At 37.2% G+C, this 19,296-nt stretch overlaps 3 protein-coding genes across 3 annotated transcripts; 1 reads left to right on the forward strand and 2 right to left on the reverse strand.

The window, feature by feature from the left end:
* Positions 1-1,447: 1,447 nt before the first annotated feature.
* LOC113324503 lies at positions 1,448-4,927 on the forward strand. The gene is made up of 5 exons (XM_026572826.1): positions 1,448-1,774; positions 1,874-2,022; positions 2,143-2,780; positions 2,997-3,175; positions 3,494-4,927. Exons 1-5 carry the CDS (start codon positions 1,448-1,450, stop codon positions 4,925-4,927), a joined length of 2,727 nt encoding a protein of 908 aa, XP_026428611.1.
* Positions 4,928-10,131: 5,204 nt separating this feature from the next.
* Positions 10,132-13,424, reverse strand: LOC113324504. The gene is made up of 4 exons (XM_026572827.1): positions 12,994-13,424; positions 11,832-12,870; positions 11,445-11,513; positions 10,132-11,340 (listed from the first exon to the last, which is right to left on the reverse strand). The coding sequence occupies exons 1-4, from the start codon at positions 13,422-13,424 to the stop codon at positions 10,132-10,134; spliced, it is 2,748 nt and encodes a 915-aa protein (XP_026428612.1).
* Positions 13,425-13,782: 358 nt separating this feature from the next.
* LOC113324505 lies at positions 13,783-15,258 on the reverse strand. Its single transcript, XM_026572828.1, has one exon. It carries the CDS (start codon positions 15,256-15,258, stop codon positions 13,783-13,785), a length of 1,476 nt encoding a protein of 491 aa, XP_026428613.1.
* Between the last annotated feature and the right edge of the window lie 4,038 nt (positions 15,259-19,296).

A 19,296-nucleotide genomic window follows, 5' to 3' on the forward strand; every position in this document is an offset into this window, starting at 1 on the left:
GGTTTATGTCTATGAGTAAGGGTTTCTTTGTTGTTATGTTGCGTGATGAAAAAACAAAGGCTAGAATCCGTAACAAGAAGTGGTTTGTGAATCAACAGGAGTTACTTTTGATGGAGTTGTACCCAGGGTTTGATCCAGAAAGACAAAATACTTCCCATGCAGCTGTATGGGTTCATCTTCCGGGGCTTCATGCAGAATTGTGGACAGAGAGATCATTGTTATCAATAGGGAAAGCTGTTGGTAATCCGATTGTGGTAGACCAAAGAACCCTAAATTTAGAGTTTGGCAGTTATGCGTCAATCCTAGTGGATGTAGATTTTGCAAAACACATTCCTAGTAGAATTCTACTTACGACTGGAGGTAGGACTTTTTGGCAATATGTAGAGATTCCGAAGCATCCTAAATTTTGCCTACATTGTAACATTATTGGACACAATGAAAGTGAATGCAGGAGGAAGCCGAAACCAGATGAAACCTCAGAAGGCAAGGAGAAGGATTTAGAGAATGATCAGGATTGGCAAGCTGCTAAGGGTAGAAAGCGATCACGTAATCGTAAGAAGCATAATAATCAGGAAGGCACAAGTGGTATTGACAAGTCTGCTGAAGCTGGTGTAGTTGCAACTGATGCTAGCATTGGGGTTACAGCGCAAGGTGAAGGGGTGAATGCTATAGCTGGTGAGGAGGTTGATGATGTGGTTACTGTTGGGGAGAATGCGGTGAGTATGGAAGATACTTCACATCTTGAGGGAGTGTTGGCGGATGCTGAAGCACAACTTCGTGAAGTGTCTGGAGCTGTTGAGGCAGCTAAGCAGGCACTCAGTGCGAAACGTGCATTAGCTAACAGATTGTTGGTAAAGGACGCCACAATTGCAGCTAAGTCAGGAACGAGAGATGAATTGGCAAGAACTAATCTCTCTAGTAATGATAAGCATTCTGTCAATGAGTCTCCTGCTCCTTTTATGGATACAGTTTTGGTGGATACACCTATGTGTAATGCTTTGGTGGAGAGTAATGTGGTGGTTACCACGAATAAATTTGATTTGTTGACAGCTGAGTTGGGTCTAGGCAAAACAATGCAGCTTTCGGATCAAGAAGAGGAAGAGAATTCAGATGGGGAGCTAACTCCAGAGAGAGCCTCAGCTGGTGTCAAGGGGGCTAGATGGTCGGAGATTCCAGTTGAGAAACCAAAACAAATTAGGAAGCCAGGGCGTGTTCCGAATCTAGCTAGTTCTCAGCAAAGTTCTTCTCAGAATTCGCATAGTGCTAAGAGTGCACAGCATGTGCACAGTTCTAGCCAACATAAAACTTCAGAATCCAAGTCTGACTCGGACACTGAGGTGAATGATTTGGGTATTAGAGTGCGCAAAGGTTTCTCTCCAGTTATTGAAAAGAGGGTTCCGCCTAAGAATCCTAAGTTATCTTCTAAATCAAATCTGCTTGGTTTCCAATGAGATTTCTATATTGGAATGTCAATGGGGTGTCGAAGTTGGAGGCTGGTTTGAAGCTGCGTGAATTAGTTAGGGAGTTTAGGACGGTTATCATTTGTATTTCTGAGCCGAAAATTCCATATGCTGATGGTGTGATGCTTCGTCTAAATTTAGATGGTTTTGTTAAAAAAGCAATTCATAATTCTTATTCTAGTTCTATTGGTAATCTTTGGATACTTTGGAGTGAGGATATTGAAGAGCCAGTGGTGCTAAATAGCACAAGACAAGCTGTTATGGTGAAAACTGAAGGAGTCTTTGTTTCTTGTGTTCATGCAAGTTATATTCAGGTGTATAGAAGAAGATTATGGTGTCAACTAGATGCGGTAGATACTACTACTCCTTGACTGGTAATTAGAGATTTTAATTGTGTTCTTCGCAATGAGGAGAAAAAAGGAGGTAGAGAGGTAATTTCTTCTAGTATTAATGAGTTCAGTGATTGGATGGAGGATAATGGTCTTTTTGAGGCTGATTCTTTGGGTTCTAAATTCACTTGGACTAATGGTCAGTTGGGAGGGAGAAGAATTATTAGTAAGCTGTATCGTGCCATTATCAATGAGCCTTGGTTAAATAAGTTTTCGAATTGGAGGTGTAAAGCTCTTCCTAGGGAAGTTTCTGATCATTCGACTCTTATTGGTTATTCTTTTGTGGCTTCTAGACCGAAACGTGCTCCTTTCAGAATTCATAAGATGTGGTTTACGCATTCAGATTTTATGAGAATGGTTGAAGCTTCTTGGAGTGCCCCGGTGTATGGTAATCCTGATTTTGTTTTTCCCTTCAAGCTAAAGAGATTGAAGGTGGCTATGAAAGTGTGGAATCAACAGGTGTTTGGTAATGTGAATGCAAGGCTAAGACAGGCTCAATTGAGGTTTGAAGTGGCTAGTAGGAATTCTGATGAAGACCCATTTGACACTTTCAAGCAAAATGAGATAAAGGATGCGTTACATATTATGTTGAAGCAAAAATCTCGAAATAAATGGATTTTGGAGGGTTCGAGTAATTCTTCTTATTTTCATAGTTCAATTAGGACTCGTAGAAGTTCTAACACAATTTCGGAGTTGGTGAATGAGGAGGGGTGTATTATTAAGGAGCCGGACCAGTTAAGAGACCATGTTGTTTCTTATTATGAAAACAAGTTCAATGGAGTGGATGAGCCGATTGAGGATAGTTTGTTTGGGTATGAGCATAATTCAATCTCTCATGAGGAAAGGCTGATGTTGGATTCTATTCCTTCTTTAGATGAAATTAAAGGAGCGGTTTTTGATTTGAATGCGGATAGTGCTCCAGGTCCAGATGGTTTCTCAGGGTGTTTTTATAGGCATTGTTGGGATTTAATTCATGAGGACTTAGAGAAGGCTATTATATATTGTTGGAGTTCCAAAGTTATTCTTAATGGGGCTAATTCTAGTCTCATTCTTCTGCTGGCTAAGGTGAGAGGGGCTGATAATTTGAAGAAATATAGGCCAATTGGTCTAAGTAATTTTTTCTTCAAAATTTTTACCAAAATTCTAGCAACTAGACTTGGTAAAGTCTTGGATAAGTTGGTCTCGGAGGAGCAGGTGGCGTTTATGAAAGGGAGGAACATTCATGAGAATATTAGTTTGGCTTCTGAATTGGTTAATGAGTTGCACATTAAAAGAAAGGATGAAAACTTAGGTCTCAAGCTGGATATCTCTCAAGCTTTTGATACGGTTAGTTGGCATTTTGTTTTGGAGGTTTTTTGAAGGTATGGGTTCTCAGAAGGTTGGTGTACTTGGATTCACAATATTCTGAGTTCTGCTAGAATTTCTATTCTTCTCAATGGTAGTCCGGAGGGTTTCTTTAAGATTAATAGAGGTTTGCGTCAGGGGGATCCTCTTTCTCCTCTTATTTTTGTTTTGATTGAGGATGTTCTTAGTAGGAACATTACCAAACTCTTTCAAAATAAGTGTATGACTCATATGGTGAAGCGTAATGGTATTGCTCCAACTCATTTGTTTTTTGCTGATGATATTATGATTTTTTGCAAGGGGAATCAGAAGAGTCTGACAAACTTGTTGAGGTTGCTTGAGGTTTATCAACAGGCGTCTGGTCAAAGGGTTTGTAGGGAGAACATCAAAATTTATTTTGGAGGTGGGTCATTGCATAGGAGGCAGGCTATTGTTAATTTCTTAGGCATGGGTGTTACTTTCTTTCCGGATAGATATTTGGGAGTTAAGGTGATGCCTGGTAGGGTGAAATATAGTCATATTAGTAATGTGGTGGATAAGTTGAAGGATCATCTCTCGGTGTATAAAGGTAAAATGCTTTCCTTTCAGGATCGTGTAGTGCTTATTAAATCTGTCCTTGCAAGCTATGCCATTCATAACATGGCTGTGTATAGGTGGCCTGTTAAATTTGTTAAGCAAAGTGAACGTGTTATTCGTAATTTTCTTTGGTCGGGAGATTCAGACTTGGCTAAAGCTTTTGTGGTGGGATATGACAAGATTTGTAGTCCGGTGAAGGAAGGGGGTCTTGGGCTTACTAGCTTGAGTAATATGAACAAGGCTCTGATCATGAAGTTGTGGTGGAGTATTAAAACTTCTAAGAAGAATTGGGATAGATTTCTGGAGTCGAAATACACTTGTAGAGATGGTCGTCTGAAGATGGCAGGAGTTAAATCTTCAATTTTGCCGGGGATTCGATGGGTGCACACTGAAATTATGCGCAATACTAAATCCTTAATAGGTGATGGTAGGGAAACTTCTTTATTTTTTGATGTTTGGTATGGTTCTGTAACTTTGGCTGAGGTCTTGCAGAGAACTGACCTTGACAGACGTGCGAGAGTTAGTGATATCATAGTGCAGAATCAATGGCATTTGGAGGGAGAGCATATGCGTGACCTTGCAAGTGCTGGTGTGGCTAGGGAGAATTTACCAAGAAGGCATATGGGCAGTGATGAGAGGATTTGGATGCCAGATCTAAAGGGAATGTTTTCTGTCAGGTCTGCAAGGGATTTGGTGCGCAGCAAGTATCCTTTGCTTCTTGAAGCAAATCTGTTGTGGAAGAGGGTGGTGCACCCGGCTTTAGCAGCTCAGAATTGGAAATTTGTTAGGGGAGCTTGTGCAACTCTGGACAAAGTTAAGAGTAGATTCAAGATTGCTCTCCCATCTCGATGCTGTGTGTGTCAGATTGAGGAGGAGTCTTTGGAGCATATTCTCTGGAGCTGTAGTGCTGCTAAACGTGCGTGGCAGTGGTTGGAAGGTATTTTTCATCTTAAATCTTGTTATAACTTGATTGCTTCCAATAAACAAGCAAAAGGTTGTAGTAGAATGGTTAAAGATCTGTGGCTTGTCTCCAATCTGGTGGTGCGTTCAGAACTGGGGTTTCAAAGGAATAAGATGGTTTATGAGAAGAAGAAACCTTGCTGGAATTTCTTCAAGAAGCGTGTGTTTAATTCATTCATGAATACTCAGATAGAATGAAGGGGTGTATGCTTAACAGGGTTGAAGATCTGGAGATATTGGATTTTTCAGAGTTAAATGTCGTAAGGTGAAGATGTTGGAACCTGTTGAGTGTCTTTGGCAGCCTCCAATGCAAAATCAACTCTTGTTGTGCTGTGATGGAGCTTCTAGAGGTAACCCAGGGGTGGCCGGAGCTGGAGTGGTGGCTAGGAATTCAGCTTATGAAGTGGAGGGAGCAATGTGTGTTGGCCTTGGTGTTATTTCTAATTTTTTGGCGGAATTATATAGCATTCTAATTGGCTTAGATTGGGCAGTTCAATGGGGTTACAAAGATGTGCTTGTAAGGACTGATTCTATGAGTGTTATAACTGCTTTGGAAGGGGATAATATACCGTGGTTTGCAAGACAGAGATGGTATGAAGCTAAAGTCAAGTTTGATTCTATTCAATTGGTGCATACGTTTCGTGAAGCAAATTTTGCAGCTGATAAGATGACAAAGACTGGTTGTTTTTTAGATTCTGGAGTGAGACTCAATTTTGTTGGGCGTCCTCTTTTGTTAAACTTAATTGAGTATCCTAATGTTTCTTATTTTCGTTTTAAATAGTTTTTGAGTTTTTGGATTTGTTGTGACCTCTTTTCTCAAATTCTATGATGTAAATATCTCTTTTCATATCAATACAATTTTTGACTTATCAAAAAAAAAAAAAACACGCAAAATACAAAATACAATTAAAATCACCTATGACCAGCCAAGGTATAATTGAATCTTGCATAACTAGTTGCTGCCAAAGCCTGCGCCTAGTAGTTTGAATGTAGCTAGCATGCACAAAAGAGATATACACACCATTAACCGCAATTGTAATAACTTGTTTACTAGAATTTACTACAGAAACATGAATCCCATCCTTATAACAAACCCAAAGATTTGCAATACCAGAATTAGCAGAATTATTAATAATAAACGAAGAATAACCTTCAGAAATTAGCCTCCTCCCAAAATTTGCTGAGCACGCCACTTTTGGTTCCGCAAGACCAAAAACTTCAGGATGGAAATCTCTAATCATCTCCCTAAGCTTAGAATGTGCTACTGTACGCGCAACACCATTGATATTCCAAAAAAGAACCCGCATAATTAAACTCTGGGTTGGAGTTTATTATTTAGCTTCAATTGCTTAACCGAGTTTGAGGAGGATTTAGGAACTGATTCCTTACGTGCACGAATACCCAATGCCTCATCCGAGTCTGACAAGGAATCCTGATCAGTTAACGCATTCAATTTGTTTTGCATATCTATAATCTGCTGCCTCTTAGCTTGTTTTGTAAGCTCACCAAGTTTACTGAAAACCAATACATCATTGCCAGCCTTGTCACTTAGGATGTTAAACTTGTTGTTAGAGACAAATTCTGAAGTTTCTTCAAGAGCATTACACAAAGGTGTGGACGAGGATGTAATATCAATCCTAGCAGGAGGAGGAAGTTTAGTTCTTGCCAATTCAACATTCCCCCCTGCCTTAGCATTCAAGCTTGAGGTACTCAACGACCTAGCTTTACTAGCTAATACTGAATGCGTAAGAATGGCTTGCTTGTGTTTTTCAACCTCAGCAGATGCCATACGCAAAACAGCTTCAGATTGAGCTAAACTATCCTGCAACTGTTGTTCCAACTCAACAGTGTCACTGATGCACAAAACATTATCAGCCATAATATTAGAAGTATGTTCACCAACGTGAGTAATCTTTTCAGGCACAAAAGGAATAGAAGGAGCTGTCTTTCCCTTTTTCTTTCGCCTAGCTTCTTTCCATTCCGTACCAGCATTGTTCTCACAATGCTGTTGGTTGTTATCTAAAACAATATCCTGTTGCGAATCAGCAGCAACTTGCGGAGCTTTGACAGCGTCACCTCTTGGTTTCTTCCTACATTCCCCATCTGAATGCCCAATAATGCTGCACTTAGAACAGAATTTAGGTCTTTTAAGGATCTCAAAAGGTTGACAAAACTCACGTTCACCCACAGTGACATTCATATCATCGGAATTGAGCTCAGCAAAATCAATATCAATGAGGACCCAAGCAAAGTGTCCATACTCATGTGCCAACGTTCTTTTATCAACCACAATATGAGATCCTAGAGTTTTCCCCATTGCAAGTAAAGTTTTTTCAATCCAGAATTCCATTGGAAGCCCAGGAAACTTGACCCAAACTGTGGAACGTGAAGATCTTTGTTTGTCCGCATCAAAACTAGGAAACCATTCCATGAGATTTAGTTTCTGTTGAGCAACAACTAGGGCTGCACATACCCGACCCAACCCGCCGACCCTACCCGTACCCGAACAAAAATACCCGCACCCGATTCAACCCACTTAGGCATGGGTCGACTATGGGTGAGGCACGCCAGAACCCACCTATCTTGGGTCGGTTGCGGATAGAAACTTCCGTCACCCGAACCGACCCACCCACCCGCCCAAAACTAACATAGGATTCTTGACCCTTAGATTATCTAATTCTAATCTAGAATGAATTATCACAGCCGTTGAATTGATGAATAAAATACCTAACCTAATCGCATTTTTCACGAACCCTTCTCTTCCGCGGCCTCTTCTCTCCTTCTCAGACAGGTCTCCAAATCAGATTACTGAACGAACCCTAATCGCATTTTTGTTCATAATTTCTGAACAAAAACCTACATTATTTTCATCCGGTCGAAACTCAGATTACTCTATTAGTAGTAGTAGACATAAAAAACCCTTACAATCTCTTTATTCTTCATACAATCAGAACATTAGTAACAATAAATTCTTCTTCTCATCATCATCATCATCATTTTCTTCAGCTCGTAAACGTCGTTTCGGTGGTATTGTGATTAGAGCAGCTGCTGACTATTATTCAACACTTGGTATTCCAAAATCTTCTACAAGTAAAGATATTAAAGCCGCTTACAGAAGATTAGCCCGTCAGGTACTTTGGAAATTTTACCTATCTCTTTGTTTCACTCTTGTACAGAATCATCAGTTTCAGTTGAGATTGATAGGTAGTAGTATGAGTTTGGCATGCCCTAATTGGGTATTAGTAGAGATAGATATATACATAAGAGTATGAAATTGGCATGAATTAGTTCCCTAAGTGGGTATCAGAATTTCGGTGAACAATAATTAGGTGTGTCGATACAGATTTTGCTGGTGGAGTAGGATTCAAAATTGTCAGCCTCGAAAATGAAATAGGAATCTATGAAGTCTGTGAACTCTTGATGGTTTACATTTAGTGAGATCTGAAGATGCAATTTATTGTAGTGTTTGTTTTGTGTAATGCTGGCGGTTCCTTCCAATTTGATGTGTATAAGTTCTAGCTTATTATTATTTATCATCATGGATAATTATGCCGAATGAAGTTTGAAACTGTTTCACATTTTAATCATTAGTGACATGGTTTCCTCAGCAGATCTGTGGTTTTATACTGAAGAAGGAACCCTTGTTCAAGGTGGATATCATGTATACAAGGCCAGAAGAGAGGACCCTATATGTGGGAATAATTGCTATTTTGAGGTTCACAGGGATAGTTTGTATCGGCGCAGGTATGAGGATGATACTTTTTATTTTGATCGGGTTTATTCGTTTCAATAAGCAGCAAACGTTGAAGGGTATTTCTTTAGTAGCAAAATGGTTGATTAGAAGTTTTAAAATGCTAGTTTTTCTTAGATTTTATGTTGGATCTAATTTTTGTAGCTTCCTTGTATAACTGTTATTGAATAATTTAATTGTCAAGAAATTACTTAATTTGGTTTTGGTTCTCGCTATGGTTGGTTGTAATGCTACTTGAGCAGTTGCGCGAGCAAAAAAAATAATCCTTGTACTGCTCTTCGATTATGAAAAGAATATCTATTCATCTACTTCGTTCAAGTTTGTAACTTCTTCTGCTCCATATAGATAAGCTCGCATCTCTAATGATTAACCTGATTCTGATTTTATAAGCAACTACACATATATGCTGCACACACACAATAACTTGTTCTATACTTGTGTATCAATAAGGACTTGAATCTGAGTAATGTGGAGGACAATGGGAGATCTGAGGTAGAAAGGTACTTCGCTTGCAGAGCTATTTTACTTGTTTCAAGAAATTCATCTACCCTTTCATTCATTCTAATTGTTCATTTCGCTTGCAGAGCTATTCGGTGACCTTGCTGCTTCTTTCATCGTCATAGATGATTGATTCCTATTGGCTTAGACAAGGTAATGACGCCAAGGGTCATTGTCAGTAGCTTGATCTTTCTGAGTTCATCTTTGTTACTGTAACTAATTTACAGACTTCGTTTTATTTCAGGCTTTCAGCACGTTCGGAGGTAAAACATCCACATCTTTGCAGCGAGTCGCTGCTGGTCGCTTTATATGATATTAGGCTTTAGTATAGTAGGCAATACTCAATAGTAATGCACTCTTTTATCTTTTGAGCTTTGAACAATTGAACTCTGTTCCTTTTTACTGTTAGCTTTAACAATTTTGGAGTTTGCAACTTTGCATCAACTTTATTATGTAATGTCATTTTATTTTATGGTGGGTAACCCACCACCCACCCGACCAAACCCGCCGTAATGTGGGTCGGGTGAAAACCGACCCATTGTGATGTTGGGTCGGTTGCGGGTGACAACTTCTGTTACCCGCCATCAGTGGTTTGGGTGGTGGGTGAGGCCAAAACCGACCCAAACCGACCCATGTGCAGCCCCAGCAACAACCCATTGTTCAACCTGTAAAATCTTCACTTTATCCTCCTGCGACAATAACTTGATGATGAAGAAACCTCTATTCAACGGAACAAAGTGAACCCGGCCTTCACCCAGCTGCCATTGAAGTTCTAGGTTTTTTTTAACGTCAGAAAAGTTAAGTTCTTTGAAGTCTAACCTTCCAATAAGACTAAACTTCCATAACGCACATCCTTCCTGATATAACTCATTAGGAATCTCAATAGAAGGTTTTCCATCTTTCAAAGTAGGGTTTGGCAGAGAAGAAAGATCCACGGAGGTTTTAGGAAGCTATTTCCAACCCTTGAGTCTATCTGCATATGTTAAAATCTTAGAAGGAGCAACTGTAGGATTTGGATCAACAGGATCTCCCATTGAATCACCCAAAGATGATCCAAGATGAAGCACGTACAAAAAAGTTTGAAAAGTTCTCCAAAATCGCCAGAGCAAAGAGGAGAGAGAAAAAAGTTTCTAACTACAGGCACAATATTTTGCTACACTTCGTTATAGGTCCTTTCATAGACCATCTTATTCCTTTGGTACCACAGCTCCGAACGCAGCACCAAGATTGAGACTAACCACAGGTCTTTAACCATTCTACTACGCCCTTTCGCTTCCTTGTTAGCAGCAAGCAAGTTATAATGAGGAATAATATGGAAAATACCTGCCAGCCAATGCCAAGCCCGATTCGCAGCACTACAGCTCCAAAGAACATGTTCCAAAGACTCCTCCTCAATCTGGCACACACTGCACCTCGACGGAAGAGCTATCTTGAACCTGCTCTTTACTTTATCCAGAGTTGCACAAGATCCCCTGACAAACTTCCAATTTTGTGCTTCCAAAGAAGGGCGCACAACACTCTTCCATAACAGATTTGCTTCCTCCAGCACCGGATATCTCATCCTCACCAGCTCCCTTGCAGACTTAACAGAGAATAAACCTTTAAGGTCCGGCATCCATATCTTCCTATCACTGCATGTGTGCCTCCTTGGCAAGCTCTCCAGATCCACACCAGCACTGACGGGGTCGTGCATATGAACTCCTTCCAGCTGCCATTGATCCAGCACAATGATTTCACTAACCCTTGCATTTCTGTCAAGGTCAGGTTGTTGCAAAACATCTTCCAAAGTTTCAGTCCCATACCATACATCATAAAATAGTGAAGTTGCTCTACCGTCACCAATTAAAGATTTAGTGTTGCACATAACTTCAGTGTGCACCCAACGAATCCCAGGAAGAATTGAAGATTTAACTCCATCCAACTTCAGCCGACCATCTCTACAAGTGAATTTCGATTCCAGAAATCTAGCCCATTTCTTCGTAGAATTTTTAATACTCCACCACAACTTCATAATCAGTGCCTTGTTCATGTTGCTTAGGCTAGTAAGCCCAAGACCCCCTTCCCGCACCGGACTGCAGATCTTGTCATAACCAACCACAAAAGCTCTAGCCAAGTTTGAATCTCCCGACCAAAGGAAATTACGAATCACACGTTCACATTGTTTAACAAATTTAACATGCCATTTATACACAGCCATGTTATGAATCACATAACTTGAAAGGACAGTTTTAACAAGTACCACAAGATCCTGAAAGGAAAGCATTTTACCTTTGTAAACCGAAAGTTGGTCCTTCAGTTTATCCACCACGTTACTAATATGGCTATACTTCACCACTACAGGCATCACCTTAACCCCAAATATCTATCCGGGAAATAAGTCACTCCCATGCTTAAGAAGTCTACAATAGACTGCCTCCTATGCAAAGACCCACCTCCAAAATAAATTTTGCTTTTCTCCCTGCAAACTCGCTGACCAGAAGCTTGTTGATAATCACACAGGAGCTTCACTAAGTTTGTTAGACTCATCATATTACCCTTGCAAAAGATCATAATATCATCAGCAAAAAATAAATGAGTTGGAGCAATACCATTACGCTTCACCATATGAGTCATACTCTTATTTTGAAAGAGTTTAGTAATGTTCCTACTTAGAGCATCCTCTATCAAAACAAAGATAAGAGGAGAAAGCGGACCCCCTTGACGCAAACCTCTATTAATCTTGAAAAAACCCTCCGGACTCCCATTAAGAAGAATAGAAATCCTGGCAGACTTCAGAATATTGTGAATCCAAGTACACCAATCCTCTGAGAAACTATATCTACGAAACACCTCCAAGACAAAAGGCCAACTTACTGTATCAAAAGCTTGAGAAATATCAAGTTTGAGACCTAAGTTACCATCCTTTCTTTTAATGTGCAGCTCATTAACCAATCCAGACGCCAAACTAATATTTTCATGAATATTTCTCCCCTTCATAAAAGCCACTTGTTCCTCTGAAACAAAATTATCTAAGACTTTTCCAAGTCTGGTTGCTAAAATTTTGGTAAAAATTTTGAAGAAAAAATTACTTAGACCAATTGGTCTATATTTCTCCAGGCTATCCCCACCTCTTACCTTAGCAAGCAAAAGAGTGAGACTAGAATTAGCCCCATTAGGAATAGTTTTGTTGTTCCAGCAAAAAATAATAGCCTTAGCTAGGTCTTGATGAATTAAATCCCAACAATGTTTATAAAAACACCCTGAGAAACCATCCGGACCTGAAGCACTATCCGCACCCAAAGCAAACACCGCCGCCTTAATTTCCTCCAAAGAAGGAATAGAATCCAACATATGTCTTTCCTCAAGAGAAATAGAATTATGTTCATACTCAAACAAACTATCCTCAATCTGCGTACCTACTCCATTAAATTTACTCTCATAATAAGAAACAACATAGTCTCTTAATTGGTCCGGATCAATAATAAGGGACCCATCATCTGTCACCAACTCCGAAATTGTATTGACACTTCTACGAGTATTAATAGTAATATGGAAATATGAAGTATTGCTAGAACCCTCTAAGATCCATTTGTTGCGAGATTTTTGCTTCAACATAATATGCTGCTGCATACGCACCTCCTGAACATTCTGGTTAGAAGTGTCAAAAGGGTCCTCATCCGAATTCCTACTAGCCACTTCAAACTTCAATTTAGCCTGTTTGAGTCTTGCATTCACATTACCAAACACCTGTTGATTCCACAACTTCATAGCTTCCTTCAATCTCTTCAGCTTGAAAGGAAAAATAAAATACGGATTACCATACACTAGAGCATTCCAAGAAGTCTCAACCATTCTCAAAAAATCAGGATGCGTAAACCACATTTTCTGAATTCTGAAAGGAGCACGTCTCGGCCTAGAAGCAACAAAAGGATAACCAATAAGAGTCGAATGATCGGAAACTTCCCTAGGAAGAGCTTTACACCGCCAATTCGAAAATTTAGTTAACCAAGGTTCATTAATAATAGCACGATCCAACTTGCTAATAATTCTTCTCACCCCCGATTGGCCATTAGTCCAAGTGAAATTAAAACCCAAAGAATCTGCCTCAAAAAGACCATTCCCTTCCATCCAGTCACTGAATTCATTAATACTAGAAGTAAGAACATCTCTACCACCCTTCTTCTCATCATTTTGAAGAACACAGTTAAAATCTCCAATTACCAACCAAGAAGTAGTAGAATCCACCACAGAAAGTTGACTCCATAATCTCCTTCTAAAAACTTGGGTATAACTAGCATGAACACAAGAAATAAAGACTCCTTCTGTCTTCACCGTAATAGCATGCCTAGTCATATTTAACACCACTAGCTCTTCAATATCTTCACTCCAAAGAATCCAAAGATTACCAATAAAACTTGAAGTAGAATTATGAACTGCCTTCTTAACAAAACCAGCTAAATTAAGCATAACATAACACCATCTGAATAAGGGATTTTCGGCTCAGCAATACACATAAGAACCGTCTTAAACTCCTTAACTAACTCTCGTAACTTCAAACCAGCCTCCACCTTCGACACTCCATTGACATTCCAAAAGAGAACTCACATTAGGAAAATGTCTTTTTTGGTTTAGAAGATATCTTAGGATTCTTAGTCGGAACCCATTTTTCAATAAATGGAGAGAAACCTTTGCTAACTCTGATTCCCAAATCATTAACCTCAGAGTCTGAGTCAGACTTGGAATCTGGATTTTTGTTTTGAGCATAACTTTGTGAGGTACTTTGTTGCGAACTAGCCTGAATTGGCACACGACCAGGCTTCCTAGTTTACTTAGGCACAACTTTCTCAACTGGAATCTCGGACCATTTGGCTCCCTTGACACCTGCTGATGTTTTCTCTGGCGTTAGTTCCTCATCTGAACTCTTCTCCTCCTGATTAGATTGTCGCACTGTGTTGTCTAGCCCCAACTCAGCTGTCAAAATATCAAATTTATTCGAGGAGATAACCACAGTATTATCCGTCAAAGCATTGCAGGTAGGTGTCTCTGCAATACTATGAATCAGTGCGTCTTGAATAGGTATAAAGGGAGTAGAAGAGTTGGCCTGGTTCCTATCAGTACTAGAGTGATTAGTTCTCGCCAATTCATCACTCTTTCCTGACTTAGCTGCAATTGTGGTTTCATCAACTATCAATATGTTAGCTAATGCTCTTTTCACAGCAAGTGCATGTTTAGCTGTCTCAACAGAGTCAGACACTACACGAAGCTGAGCTTCAGAAACAGCCAGCACCTCTTCAAGCTGACTAGTATCCACCTTAGCAGCAGCATTCTCCCCAACAGCAACAGGTATATTAATATCTTTACCCGCACCAGGCACATTAACAGTTTCCCCCGCACCAGTGTTTGCAACTTCACCAGTTTCACCTGACTTGTCAACACCACTAGTACCTTCTTGATTGTTATTCTTCTTACGATTGCGTGATCGCTTCTTACCCTTAGCTGCGTGCCAGTCTTGAGCATCCTCCGTCTCCTTAACAGATTCATCAGACTTTGGTTTCCTCCTGCACCCACTCTCATTGTGTCCAACAATGTTACAATGCAAACAGAATTTTGGATGCTTAGGTAACTCCACATATTGCCAGAAAGTTCTCCCACCAGCTGTTAGTAGAATTCTGTCAGGAATGTGTTTTGCAAAATCTACATCAACCAACACTGATGCATAGCTTCCAAACTCCAGATTCAATGTTCTTTGATCAACTACAATCGGATTACCAACTGCTTTCCCAATGGATAACAAAGATCTCTCAGTCCATAACTCTGCATGAAGACCCGGGAGATGAACCCAAACAGGTGCATGGGAAGTATTTTGTCTTTCAGGATCGAAACCAGGGTACCAATCCATCAAACGTAGCTCTTGTTGATTAACAAACCATTTCCTGTTAGGGATTCTGGCCTTTGTTTGCTCATCACGCAACATAACTACAAAGAAACCCTTACTGATAGACATAAACCTAACCGAGTTAGGGTTTAGCTGCCATTGAGTAACTAAATTGTTCTTCGCCTCCAAAAACTTCAAACCCGTGAAGTTGAGTCTTGCAATAAAGCTAAACTTAAAAGGCTTACAACCTTCCTGGTAAAAATCGGTAGGGATTACCAAAGATGGTTCTCCAGTAATTAACGTGGGATTTGGCGGACTACTAACATCAACAGCCGTAGGCTGTAATGTTTGACGTACCTTAACTTTTTCCGCAAAGGTTGGAGTTGGTGATCCATTCGTAATACGTAACACAGGTTCCTCAGTCATCATTAATCCTAAGATTAAACAATAATTGAAGAAGAAAATTGAAAAACGCACAAAACCCTAGGAAAATCGCCAGATTTTCTCTCTCCTCATATTTTCTCAAAACTGATCTTCACTATTGTTCTAATGAATTTAGCACGCACTTCATCAATCTATCTGAAGAAAGAGTTAACACAAAAAGAAAGAGTTCATAAAAATGTTGAATTTTATATATGTTAACTCAAAAAAGGCTACACACTTCGTTATAAGTCTGAAATTGATTTCTAAAACTAAATTGTAAACTAGATAAACTCATCTTTGACAAAAAAAAAAGTTTGAAAAATGTATTGTAATCACAAATAATATGTTCTAAGGCATTACGTCTAGTAAAAATTGCATTTCTATGTACGTTGATTCAAGAAAATATGAAGGAAGTCTAATTTCACAATAGAAGAAGGATGAAAAACCATGCATAACTAATCCAAATCCTAACAAATTTCATCTATCTTGAATAAAATAATAAGACAAAGCCAACACAAATGAAAGAGTTCATAAAATTTTGAATTTTATATACGTTAACTCAAAAAATTCTACAAGTCGGAAATTGATTTCTGAGACTAAATCGTAATCTAGATAAACCCATCTTTAACATAAAAAGTTTAAAAATGTATTGTAATCACAAATAATATGTTCTAAGCCATTACGTCTAGTAAAAATTGCATTTCTATGTACGTTGATTCAAGAAAATATGAAGGAAGTCAAATTTCACAATAGAAGAAGGATGAAAGACCATGCATAACTAATCCAAATCCTAACAAATTTCATCTATCTTGAATCAAATAAAAAGACAAAGCCAACAAAAAAAGAAAGAGTTCATAAATTTTTTGAATTGTATAAACGTTAACTCAAAAAAGTTTACACACTTCTTTATAAGTCGGAAATTTATTTCTGAGACTAAATCGTAAACTAGATAAACTCATTTTTAACAGAAAAAGTTTGAAAAATGTATTGTAATCACAAATGCTCTAAAGCATTACGTCTAGTAAAAATTGCAATTCTTTGTACGTTGATTCAAGAAAATATTAAGGAAGGCAAATTTCACAATAGAAGAAGGATGAATGACCATGTGGAATTAATCCAAATCCTAACAAATTTCATATATCTTGAATGAAATAGAAAGACAAAGCCAACACAAAAAGAAATAGTTCATAAAAATGTTGAATTTTGTATACGTTAACTCAAAAAAGTCTACACACTTCGTTATGTGTCTGAAATTGATTTCAGAAACTAAATTTTAAACTAGATAAACTCAAAATATATTGTAATCACAAATAATAAGTTCTAAGGAATTACATCTAGTAAAAATTGCATTTCTATGTACGTTGATTCAAGAAAATATGAAGGAAGTCAAATTTCACAATAGAAGTAGGAAGAAAGACCAGCCAGAACTAATCCAAATTCTAACAAATTTCATCTATTAGAATCAAATTGAAAGACAAAGGCAATACAAAAATAAACAGTTCAAAAAAATATTGAATTTTTTATACATTAACTCAAAAAAGTCTACACACTTCGTTATAAGTCGGAGGTTGATTTCTGAGACTAAATTGTAAACTAGATAAACTCATCTTTAACAGAAAAAGTTTGAAAAATGTATTGTAATTACAATTAATATGTTCTAAGGCAATAGCTCTAGTAAAGTTTGCATTTCTATGTACGTTGATTCAAGAAATATGAAGGAAGTCAAATTTCACACTAGAAGAAGGATGAAAGACCATGCAGAACTAATCCAAATCCTAACAAATTTCATCTATCTTGAATCAAATAGAAAGACAAAGCCAACACAAAAAGAAAGAGTTCATAAAAATGTTGAATTTTATATACGTTAACTCAAAAAAGTTTACACACTTCGTTATAAGTCTGAAATTGATTTCTGAAACTTAATTGTAAACTAGATAAATTCATCTTTAACAGAAAAAGTTTGAAAATGTATTGTAATCACAAATAATATGTTCTAAGGCATTACGTCTAGTAAAAATTGCATTTCTATGTACTATTATTCAAGAAAATATGAAGGAAGTCAAATTTCACAATAGAAGAAGGATGAAGGACCAGCCAGAACTAACCCAAATTTTAACAAATTTCATCTATTTGAATCAAATTGAAAGACAAAGCCAATATAAAAATAAAGAGATCATAAAAATGTTGAATTTTATATACGTTAACCTAAAAAAGTCTACACACTTCGTTATAAGTCGGAAATTGATTTATGAGACTAAATTGTAAACTAGATAAACTCATTTTTAACAGAAAAGTTTTAAAAATGTATTGTAATTACAATTAAAATGTCCTAAGGCAATACATCTAGCAAAAATTACATTTCTATATACATTGATTCAAGAAAATATGAAGGAAGTGAAATTTCACAATAGAAGAAGGATGAAAGACCATGCAGAACTAATCTAAATCCTTACAAATTTCATCTATCTTGAATCAAATAGAAAGACAAAGCCAACACAAAAAGAAAGAGATCATAAAAATGTTGAATTTTATATACGTTAACTCAGAAAGGTCTACACACTTCGTTATATGTCTGAAATTGATTTCTGAAACTAAATTGTAAACTATATAAACTTATCTTTAACAGAGAAAATTTGAAAATGTATTGTAATCACAAATAATATGTTCTAAGGCAATACGTCTAGTAAAAATTGCATTTCTATGTACGGTGATTCAAGAAAATATGAAGGAAGTCAAATTTCATAATAGAAGAAGGATGAAAGACCATGCAGAACTAATCCAAATCCTAACAAACTTCATCTATCTTGAATCAAATAAAAATACAAAGCCAACAAAAAAAGAAAGAGTTCATAAAAATTTTGAATTTTATAAACGTTAACTCAAAAAAGTTTACACACTTCGTTATAAGTCGGAAATTTATTTCTGAGACTAAATCGTAAACTAGATAACTCATCTTTAACAGAAAAAGTTTGAAAAATGTATTGTAATCACAAATAATATGTTCTAAAGCATTACGTCTACTAAAAATTGCAATTCTATGTACGTTGATTCAAGAAAATATTAAGGAAGGCAAATTTCACAATAGAAGAAGGATGAATGACCATGTGGAATTAATCCAAATCCTAACAAATTTCATCGATATTGAATCAAATAGAAAGACAAAGCCAACACAAAAAGAAATAGTTCATAAAAATGTTGAATTTTATATACGTTAACTCAAAAAAGTCTACACACTTCGTTATGTGTCTGAAATTGATTTCTGAAACTAAATTTTAAACTAGATAAACTCATATTTAACAGAAAAAGTTTGAAAAATGTATTGTAATCACAAATAATATGTTCTAAGGAATTACATCTAGTAAAAATTGCATTTCTATGTACGTTGATTCAAGAAAATATGAACGAAGTCAAATTTCACAATAGAAGAAGGAAGAAAGACCAGCCAGAACTAATCCAAATTCTAACAAATTTCATCTATTTGAATCAAATTGAAAGACAAAGCCAATACAAAAATAAACAGTTCATAAAAATATTGAATTTTTTATACATTAACTCAAAAAAGTCTACACACTTCGTTATAAGTCGGAAGTTGATTTCTGAGACTAAATTGTAAACTAGATATACTCATCTTTAACAGAAAAAGTTTGAAAAATGTATTGTAATTACAATTAATTGTTCTAATGCAATAGCTCTAGTAAAGTTTGCATTTCTATGTACGTTGATTCAAGAAATATGAATGAAGTCAAATTTCACACTAGAAGAAGGATGAAAGACCATGCAGAACTAATCCAAATCCTAACAAATTTCATCTATCTTGAATCAAATAGAAAGACAAAGCCAACACAAAAAGAAAGAGTTCATAAAAATGTTGAATTTTATATACGTTAACTCAAAAAAGTCTACACACTTCGTTATAAGTCGGAAATTGATTTCTGAAACTAAATTGTCAACTAGATAAATTCATCTTTAACAGAAAAAGTTTGAAAATGTATTGTAATCTCAAATAATATGTTCTAAGGCATTACGTCTAGTAAAAATTGC

Source organism: Papaver somniferum, chromosome 11, assembly GCF_003573695.1.
Source record: "Papaver somniferum cultivar HN1 chromosome 11, ASM357369v1, whole genome shotgun sequence".
Classification (NCBI taxonomy): Eukaryota; Viridiplantae; Streptophyta; class Magnoliopsida; order Ranunculales; family Papaveraceae; genus Papaver; species Papaver somniferum.